This window comes from Orycteropus afer, unplaced genomic scaffold (genome assembly GCF_000298275.1).
Source record: "Orycteropus afer afer isolate SDZICR_OR568_19922 unplaced genomic scaffold, OryAfe1.0 scaffold00214, whole genome shotgun sequence".
Taxonomy (NCBI): domain Eukaryota; kingdom Metazoa; phylum Chordata; class Mammalia; order Tubulidentata; family Orycteropodidae; genus Orycteropus; species Orycteropus afer.
In genome coordinates, this window is record NW_006921801.1 from 3,062,866 (window position 1) to 3,073,931 (window position 11,066).

Below are 11,066 nucleotides of genomic sequence, written 5' to 3' on the forward strand. Positions count from 1 at the left end.
CTATTTCCATAGTGATACTGCGTTGGAAACCCAAGGAGGGGTCACTATGAGTCAGGTCCAACTCAACGGCACATAACAACAAAACAAACAAAGGGTAGAAACAACCTAAATGTCCATCGACTGACAAGTGGACAAGCAACGTGTGGTATGTTCACACAGTGGAATATTACCTGGCTATAAAAAGGAATGAAGTATTTCTACATGCACAGTGTGGATGAACCTTGAGAACATGCTAAGTGAAAGAAGCCAGTCACAAAAGACCACATATTGTAAGCTTCCATTTATATAAAAGCTGTCAAATAGGCAAAGCTGTAGAGACTGAAAGCAGATTGCTTAGAGCTGAGGGGGAGCAGGGGTCAAGGGTGATAGCTAAAGGGAAGGGGTTCTCTTCCTGAGGTGATGAAAATGTTCTACAATTGACTGTGGTGATGGTTGCACCTAGGTGATAAAAGCCACTGAATTGTATACTTTAAGTGAATAAAGTGTATACATACGAAATATAGCCCAATAAAGCTGTTGAAAAAAATAATAATGTAGTGTTAAGCGTTAATTATACCAGTCATTTAAGATCATAATTTACCTGTCAAAAATACACACTAAATGGCCTCAGTATATTTTGAACAATTGCAACAAACTGGTCTTCTGTACCAACAAAAGTCTAACTAAACATAAAATGTTGTAACTTATGACTACTATCATTTAATAATGTATCCTTTTTCTGTCATGTTATATTAGTAGCTGCTTGTCTACTACTCTACCTGTCTGATACAGTATCACCACAGCAAGCCATAGACAGCCTGAGAGACCTCAGAGGATCAGGGGCAATACAGACCGTAAAGGTACAGACAGAGGTTCTGGTTGGGTTGGGTCAGGGGTAAACACACCTGCACTGCGCTAACAAAGCGTGGGTGAATGGAGAGCCAAAGCATTCTGTAATGCAGCTAACACCTACCTGTATTTTTTTTAATTTATATTTAAATAAAACACTAATGTCTGCAAAAGCTCACAGTATTTCAAACAAAATAATGAAAAAAATTGAACTTCTTGTTTACTCTTTTTGGATCTATTACTGCGTAGTTTTTGGCCATATTAAGTTCTAGAATGGATCCTCTCACTTCTGAAAATGTAATGGTTACTTATGACTTGGTCATTTTCTGGGCAGTTTTTTAGCCAGAAGATTTTATTCTATCATAGAAACATTTAATAATGATAGATGAATGGCTACAATACAAAAAAATGCACAGCAATGCTAATTATCCTTTGCTGTGGACAACCAAAGTGACATCTTCAGCATTCACTTTCCCCTTAATGTTTAAAAAGCACTGCTGGAGAGTGGGGTGCACCCAGGTGCACCTATTGCCAGAGCTAAAGGAGCTTAGTAACACTTGCCTGAGCAGGGCAGAGGGCAGGCCAAGGGCCAAAGAGAGCTGTGCCTTTGGGCATGGCTGAGGAGGCTGTTCTAGTTGAAGACTATATCCTGAGCATTCCTGAACCTGAATTGTAACCTGTTACTTCCCAAATAAACCTCGTAATTGTGCGGGGAAGAAAAACATGGCAGTAGCAATTCCCCAAGCATATTATACTCACTTTTCACTTACTGACATGGTTAGGTTCCAAAGACCAGATCATTACGCAAAATCGGTGCTATGTGAGAGTCAGGGTCAGTGCCTTGTCTTCAGAGCTCATGTCCCATCCCCCTCTCCTCCCCTTCTTACCATCACTCAGTGCCCCTCGGGCACCCCTGACACGTCTCGGGATGCTCATGACACGGTCACCCTTCCCCACCACACCTGCACCACCACAGAACCTATGGTTGAGTGTTGTTCACCTCCTGGCACCACCCTGGGAGGAGCCCCACTTCTTCTCTGCCCACTACCACCTGCGTTGGCCAGGGATCCCACTCATCCTCCATCAGCTGCACCCCTCTTCCCTCTCCCCCCACTGACCTCCTTGCACCTTCAGACACTTGCCCAGCCTCCTCCTCCCCACCCACAACCTCATGCATCCCACCATCACCCCACACCCTCCGTGGACAGACAGACGTCACAGACAGATGGGAGAAGGTATCCTGCAGCCAGTTGGCCACTGTTCCTTTGTGGCCTGATTGCCACTGGGGCCTCTGGTATATCATTCAGAGTGGGCCACAGAGGCACCCTAGGCCTGACCACAGCCCCACATGGGGCCCAGACCATCAGAAGCGCTGCCTGAGAATTTTTCAATGTTTGGTAAATGTGACATGTCAGATAATGAGATAGTAAGTGAGAACCAAGAAAAAAAAAACTCATTGCCATTGAGTCAAGTCTGACTCATAGCAATCCCTCCTTGCGTTTCCAACGTGGTATCTCTGTGAAAGTAGATTGCCCAATCTTCCTTCTGAGGAGTGGCTGGTGAATTTCAACCACCAGCCTTCTGGTTAGCAGTCAGAGCCTTAGGCACTACACCACCAGAGCTCCTAGTAAGTGAGAGGTGGGTGTATTATAGTAATCATTTACTGAAAAGATTCTGCAGATTTCACTTCTTTTGTAGATCTGTAAAATTGTCTTCCTTTCCTAAGCACCCTGTGTCTGCTTTAGGGGTCCGTCACATGGAGTCCTAAAGAATCCCAGTCTCTGTGATAGAGCCTGGTGGAACCACTGAGACTATGGCCCCTAGCTGCCCTTCAGGTCTGGAATTGAACCCACACCTGTGGCTTCCAGCCAAACAAAAGACAGGCATAGGAGTTGAACATTTACCTCAAGTAGATACACTCCTTGGAGAGAACAATCATTGAGAAAGAAGGGCTGCCTATGCACAGGGAGACAGCTTAGGGGGCAGGAGTGCATGGAGGGATGGACACTGGGAAGAGGTAACTATGGGGAGGAAGTGGGAAGGGAGCTGTTGCATTGTGGTAAACTGTGGTCAATGTCATGAGACAAAGTTTATGTGAACCGCTGTATGGAAAGTGAATTTGCTCTGTAAATCTTCACCCAAATCACAATTTAAAAAAAAAAGAACCACCCCAATCTCTAGGTGGCTCCCTGGGCTTGAGAGTCCATCTTCCTAGTGTTAGGACTCCAGCCAGTGCCATGGACAACGAATTATTGTAGTAACTGACAAATTCTCTAAGCAACCTCATTCTCAGGCCTTAAATTAGGTCATTCACAAAAAAATCTGTACTACATCCACTTCCCAAAATGCCAGCTCTCTCTGTACAAGTTCTGAAAACAGAGAACTCCCCTTATTATCTGATAAAAATCAAATGGTTCTTCAAATCCAAGATCAAGTCTCTCTTCTCTTTGAAACTAAATATAGTTGTCTCTCTGTGTGTGTGTGTGTGTGTGTGTATGAAATGTTTTTACATCCTCAATCATGGAGAATTAAGCCCACACCACCACAGGCTGTCAATTTTTCACCTCATTGTTGGGCAGCAAACACGCTTTAAGCTTCCTTGTGCTTCAGGAGTCTGTTGATGGAAGTTAGCAGGATGCAATTTCACCTTCTCAATAATGATTAGAAATGACATTACTGGCATAGTAAGGATATCCTCTGGGAAGATACTAAAACTCCGAATAAATTATTTAAAGCTTTCATTTTGTTTGTGCGTTTAGATCAGTGATACGGTTAGTTTGTTTTAATACTGTCTACTATGAAAATTGTTCCAAATCGATTATGTCACCACAAAAAGCAGAAAACAAAGCCTTCTTTAACTTGAGAAACAGATTTCCTTGATTGTGCCACTGTTAACTGATACCAAAAGTGCCATTTCCTCCCAATTTACTCCCCAGGGGAAAAATCATTAGCAAAAATGATGCATTTGTGTAGTGTTTTCTCTTATTTGGCGCTGCCAGTAAAAGGAGAAAGGATTTTACTGACTTATAAAAACTTTGACCTGTATTTCATGCTACCTTCTGACTTTTAGATTATTTTTAAAGTAATAGATTTTCACTATGTAACTTTAAAAAAAAACAGCTTCCCCATAGTACAAATAATTTCTCACCCCAAAGTATGTAAAATTTGATATTCACATATTTTTTGATTCCTGATTCTTGCTGTTATTCTGACTAATCTGGGAACTAGTTTCTGTACTATATTTCAACTTGCCTTTACTTTTTCAGCAATATAATTATCTCCATGAGTTCCGGGACAAACTAGCTGCACATCTGTCATCAAGAGAGTCGCTATCACGATCTGTATCTAGATAAAGTATTTCAAACAGCATATATATATGACCATGTCTGAAATTTAAGAGATCTCTAATGTAATTTTTATTGTAATGAAACCATTAGTGTTATCAACTTGAATGTCAGTGTGTATGTGCAGATATTCATAAAGCTTTTATTGACAAATTTCATTGTCTCTTTCATGTCTCATAAGGAAAAGGTAGAAAAATTGCTATACAAGTGTCCATTTTAGAGTTGCACCATCTGTTCTCATATATTTTACCTGGGGGTAATGCTGAAAAAAGCATATGGAAAAATCTCTGAATACATAGTATTTATTATACCTCATGTTACTATTTTTAACTACTGTGTGGTATATGACACAGTAATAAGTATAAAAACTGGTATGAGTATCCAAGTCTTTAAATAACTTTTACCCTCTAATCCTCCCAAAATCTCTTCCATTGTTGTTTCTACTTCACAGACTTACAGAATTATAAGGGATCCTAACAATCATCTGGGAGCTCTGGTGGCACAGTGCCTAAGGCACTTGACTGCTAACCAGAAGGCTGGCAGTTCAAACCCACCAGCCCTCCTCGGAAGGAAGATGGGGCAATCTACTTCCGTAGTGATATTGTCTCGGAAACCCACGGAGGGGTCGCTATGAGTTGGGTCCAACTTGACGGCACACAACAACAACAACAATCATCTAGTACAGCATCATTCCCAAAAGTTTATCCAGCATCTGCTGTAACATTTTCAGGGATAAGGAATTCATTGGGTCAGACAGCCTGTTCCCTCATTCACATTTCTTTATTTTACCAAGCACTTATCTACAGGTTAATCACCTCCCTATGCTATTGGCTGAAGCCATTTGAACTATAGACAAGGAGTCAAACAGTCATCTCATTTTAATAGATATCACTGGTTTCAGTAACACAGCTGTCACACAGCTTTCTTGGCTACTAGAAACCCTGAAAGTCAACCAGTAGTCATTTGTCTACTACCACCAGTTTACAGAATCATAGGTACTTCCACATAAGACAAAAAGTAAGTTTCATATCAAAACTTAGTTTTTAAATGACCGTCAGTGACCAAGTTCTTATTTTGTCTCACACTCTCTTGCTGCCAATGACCTACTTTAATTTCTTTAGGGAATGCTGTTTGAGAACTGTAGAGCCAGTAGTACTGTAATATAAAATCAATACTTTCGTACTTTTATACATACACTGCTTCTAGAACTCAAAACTTTATGCGAGTACTCAAAATGACAGGAGAATAACAAAACCTACCAGTATCTTAATGTGTAACCTAAGAATTTATCTCAGATAAGGAATGTCCAAAATTGTACCAAGGAAGCAATCTTTTTTTAAAGTAGTGGATACAATAACAGTTTTGCCTTCCTCATGATATTATAACCAAATATAAAAACAAATCTGTCTTGGAAGAAGTACAGCCAGAATGCGCCTCAAAAGTGAGGACGGTGAGACTTCATCTCACGTACTTTGGACACGTTATCAGGAGGGACCAGTCCCTGAGGAAAGGTATCAGGCTTGGTCAAGTAGAGGGTCGGTGAAAAAGAGAAAGATCCTCAATGAGATGGACTGACCCAGTGGCTGCAACAATGGGCTCAAACAGCACGACTGTGAGGGTGGCACAGAAGGCAATGTTTTATTCTACTGTATGTGGGGTCACTGAGTCAGAACTGACCCGACAGCATCCAACAATAACAACAGTATAACCAAATATAATTTAAAATCACAATACTCAATTAAACTTTAGGTAGTCATCATAACTGATATTAGCAAATCTTGTATAAGCTTTCCTCCAATATACAGCCTATCCATGAATACTCAGGAAAATATTGGCATGGATTAATCTAGTCCTTTAATTACTGAATTTTCAAAGTGTATGAATCTTTCAATTTCCATTGAAAGTACTAAGCCTTACACATTTAAAATAACTAATCTGCTTTGATACGAAATAAAAGGAAAAACATCAATTATTCCATAGCAGAGAAACAGAGGATGCTCACTAGTCAAATTAATTGCCCAATTATGTTTAATAACATGTAATCCCAACATTCTAAGGAAATTATTACCCCTGCCTCATGTGTGTAACATCCCCCAAAACAACAGAGGCAGGGAGACAATCTAGAGTCCTGGTCATACACAAACCACAGTTGGGTGCATTTGAAATGGAATCAACACACAGACTCAACCATTACCCATAAATTACACAAGAACATTTGAGACCATTTTTATTAAATATACAAGAGCAAAATCAAACAAGCTCCAGGGAATAAGATAGGACTACTTCAGGGTATTTTCTCTGGACAGTGGTACAGCACCATTGAGGTTATCTTATATCTTGACAAACCATGAGCACAGATGGCTAACTACATTCTATGTTTCTCTTAGTAGTTTTAAGGTCTACCTAGTCATCAATCCACTATTTAGGAAACATTTCTTCTCCAGAACACATGAACATGATAACCAAAGAAATTTATATATTTAGAGAAAGTACTGTACAATAAAAATCAACTTCCATGTGAGATGTAATCCATTCTTTTGCACACTGGGATTCTCTCTACTTGTTCACTTCCACAATGTGGATTAGTCAAACCAATTTAGGACAAGACTTTCACTGCAACCCACAAATACAGCACCCTAATCTGTTACCACTATTTTCTGAAACCAGCAAAACAAGCAGCAAGCAGAACGTTTATTAATTTTAGACATTTAACTTTAGAACACTTTAATCAAAGTAAAACTGTTTGTTATAAGATAGCTAGCTGACACATCCACAAACAGAATTACATTTTTTCCTCTTGGATCACCCTGAAGCTCAGAATCATCTTCTGAGCTGTATTAGTCACACCAGATATTCATTAGCTGCAGATCAATGTTGGGTTTGAGCTAAAGAGTTTTAAATTAGTTGAGACTAACATTATGAGTAGTTTCCACAAAGGATGACTGTGAGTACCTTTCATGAACAAGTATAAGGTATCAGTACTTGTATCTTTTTTGCCTCTAAAAAAGATACTGTTTTAAAATATTTTTGCCATTTACAATTACATTGTACAACTGATTGAGGGATGAGTACTTGGAGAAAATGGTGTAACTAAACTAGACATACAAATCTAGTTTACTGATTTTAATGCAAATCATTATTTGAAAGGGCTTGATCAATCACACAACTATGATAAAGCCAGACTGAAAATGAAAGCTCACTTCTTGCAGGGTCCAAGAGACACAAAACACCCACTGCCATCAAGGTGATTCTGACTCAGTGACAGAGCAGAACTCCCCCATAGGGTTTCCAAGGCTGAAAACCTTTACAGAAGCACATCTTCCTCCCGCAGAGCAGCTGATAGGTTTGAACCACCAACCTTTTGGTTAGCAGCACAATGCTTTAACCACAGCACCACCAGAGCTCCTTACAAGAGATACAGAGAAGTCATTATTTGCACCATGGCAATAAAAGTCAATGAACGCTATTCATAAACATATCACTAGAGGATGAAAAAAAGTCCAAAAAAATATTTTGCCAGTTCCAAAGTATACCTATCTCCCTAATTCCTTCCTATGCATACATCTGACATATTTCCAAACTATGTTGAGTTGGGTGGGCGAGAGAGAGCCATCAGAACTATTTCCACAGTCTCCAAGATGAAGACACTGAACAGGGTTTAGAAAAGACCCACACTATATACAAACTGCCACAAACTCCGCTGCTTTGTGAAAGTCCTTATCTGGGTATCTGAACTTGGCTGGTGGGTCAAGTTCATGGTATAATCCATGATGCTTCACAGGTACTTTAGTAATACCCAATATATGCCCTAAGTTGTTAGGTCACTTCCCATCACTTCCTCTTCTCATGAAAAATAATTCAAACTTCATACAAATTAGCAATTTGTCTATACACTGGAACCAAACTGTCCTCTACCCTGAGACAAAAGAGTGGGAGCTATAAATTAAGCATTATGGAAATCATCAAACATCATTAATAAAACTTAAGATCTCACTGCCATCAAGTCAATTCTGGCTCATAGTGACCCCCAATGGGTTTCCAAGGCTGTAAATCTTCACAGGAGCAGATTGCCTCATCTTCCTCCTGTGGTACAGCTAGTGGGTTTGAACCACCGATCTGCTCATTAGCCTTCCCCACTATGTCACCAAAACTTAGGAGTGTTCAAATACAGTTTCTACCCTTCTGCCTCCTTAGTACTAAGGGGTCATATTGCTACAAAATAGTGTTACTCAATAAAGTAACTGCTTAAAAATAGAACTAAAAAATTTGTAAGATTCTAAACTCAGGATAATCTGTAGTACCCACAGCCACAAAGAGTTGTTGGTATGTATATATAACCAGAGTGTAACACACCAGATGCAAGAAAATGGGGGAAGTGGTTTCTCCAAGGGCTGGAAATGCTTAAAGACAGGTCAAAACTTGTAATATCAAAAGTAACTGTAACAAGGAGAAGAGTAGCTAAATAAAGAGCTGTGGCTACACAGGAAGCAGTCCCACAGAAACTGGAAGGGATTAAGACCCTGGCTAACTATGCCTCGGCTGCACCTGCAGAACTAACAGAGGGTAGGCTAGGGTCGCTCAAAACAGATTAATGGGGGGAACAAATTAAATTCACAGCAAGGAAAAGAGCCAGTGGGATGCTGTCAAATGCAAGTATTTTGCTTCCACTTTCTCTTGCTAAGTGATCTAATTTCATAAAACACTGGAAAAGGCAAAAGTGGGTAGATGGACATTATGAGAACACCCAGGTACTCAATCTTCTAATCTGCTATATCTAGGAACTAACAGCCTACCACTGACATGTGTGCCAATCATGTTTGAGGAACCAACTGAGGACTACAGATCTAATTTCTGAAGCATGAGAAGGTGGCTTCCATAAACCGTGACCAGTAAACTTTGCATTAATTCTGGAGAATATCCTAGAATAGGTAATTAAAAGAATGTATGTTAAAACTTAGAAAGGGAAGCAATGTTTGCAAGAAGAGATAGCAAGCATTCCTGAAAACACTTTGTGACAGGAATATTAAAGTAGCAGCCCCAGAAACCTATCTGGTTTATTACAGAAGACTTGGCCAGCTCTCTCATAAACAAAAGCACCCATGAACAAGAAAAATGAGGAGTGGGTGCTAATATAATTACGTGGACCCCAAACTGAATGACTGTGCATGAATCTCTACTTCCTAGCTAGCTCAATGCTACACAAAGCAAGTACTCAATAAATAATTTACTGCGTGAACTGATGAACAGATCCTTCTAGACATACTGCAGACTATAAAACACAAGGCCAGTAAAGCATTCCTCACTACAAAATGGTTTCTCTCTCCTCCATCTTCTGGTTCTACATCCTCTTCTTCAACATATGCACCTCCACACCCAATCCCAAAACAGAAAGAGCTACTCCCTCAAAGGTAAGGACGCATTATTTCAAAGTATCTTTCACTACTAGAGAATAAAAGAGCATCTAACTCAAGGAGTTCTTACAATAAAACTTCCACAAACACCTCCACAGACTCACTTGATCATTGTGTGAAGTTTCTATGTATTTTCAAAAAACTTTGTTCAAGAAACTTCTGAACCACTTAACACGATTTTCAATTACCTTAATGACCTCATGCCAAATCAAAGCACAAGGATGTCTATGAACACATGCAAGCCATAATTTACCCGCCTTTCAAGAAGCAGCAAAACCTCAAACAAGTTTATAAGTGATTTTATCTTAAACCTGCTAGTTCAGAAAGGAAAATGAGATATTTAAAACAATTTAAGTAACACAATTTTTTACATTGGTAAAAAGAAGTAATGATGCTATGATATATCAACCCTCATAAATCTTGTCGATAAAATCTTTCTCTCAATGATGGCAGCAGTATATGTGTGGCCATTTAAAATCCTCCCCGTTTAGATCCAGGCATGGTATTTTTAAGAAAAACCACAATGTAATACTCTTACTATTTTTTAAAAAAGAAATTTGACAGTAATATGTCTTTATTAAAGATTATGCAAATTTAAGAAAGAGCTATTTATAATCTTTAAAACAATGCACTGAAAATAAGTCTTAATTTCAGAGTTTTATTGTATTGCACTAAAGGAACAGCTGGATGGTTATACAATGTTCTCTCTCATTCAGTTTTGAAAATCTAAGGTACTTGCAAATTCTTAAGAATACTTTTGCCACCAGATTAGAACAGTATAATAACCAATTTCTTAGTAAGTAATGTCTTACAAATAAAAACACATTTAAAATAGCTTTAAATGCATCCTTCACAATTAGTATATATTTTTATTATAATGTTCACTTATGCTTAAGAATTGAAGCAAGTATATTACTCTGATGGAATATGGGAAATCTCTCATTCATGCAATATACAGGGATAATATTCATGTCGAAGGAGAAAACAATCCCATTCTTCTTATTTGGTAAAGGTATCCGTATACAATCATCTACATGATAGACAGGGAAACCCATGAAGTTTCCAACTACACATTTTCAGTTCATCTAAAGCACCTGATATCTACAGCTAATTTATAATTAGATGGCATTTCAAAAAAACCAAAATGAGTCCTACAAGTTCCTATAAACAAAAGCTTCCAGTGGACTACGGACAGTCAGTAATTAATGCAATCACTGGAGGATTATGGCTGTTCCTTAAGGAGTGCAAGTTCAAACCTGTCAACACCAGAGGTGATCATTTTCTGTTAATTTATACGTAATTCCATTTAAATTCTTTATCCGAGTATAACATATGAAAACAGTCTTTCCACAAGCAAAAATTGTGGAAACTTTAAAAATAAGGAGTCATTTTCTTAAAGTAACTGATCAGATTCCATAGGCTACTCTTGGAAACAGGCTCTTGCTGGATAGAATCCCTTCATTTGGTGGCTTCTGCATGCACT

The 11,066-nt window shown here is 38.9% G+C and overlaps 1 protein-coding gene across 1 annotated transcript in view; it reads left to right on the top strand.

Annotated features, from left to right (window-relative positions):
- Positions 1-4,181, top strand: part of CDKN3 (cyclin dependent kinase inhibitor 3) — a 24,112-nt gene extending 19,931 nt beyond the window's left edge. Inside the window, exons 7-8 of the mRNA XM_007948346.2 lie at positions 736-839; positions 4,095-4,181. Of these exons, the coding sequence (XP_007946537.1) occupies positions 736-839; positions 4,095-4,181 (191 nt within the window). The remainder of the gene's footprint in view (positions 1-735; positions 840-4,094) is intronic.
- Positions 4,182-11,066: the final 6,885 nt, after the last annotated feature.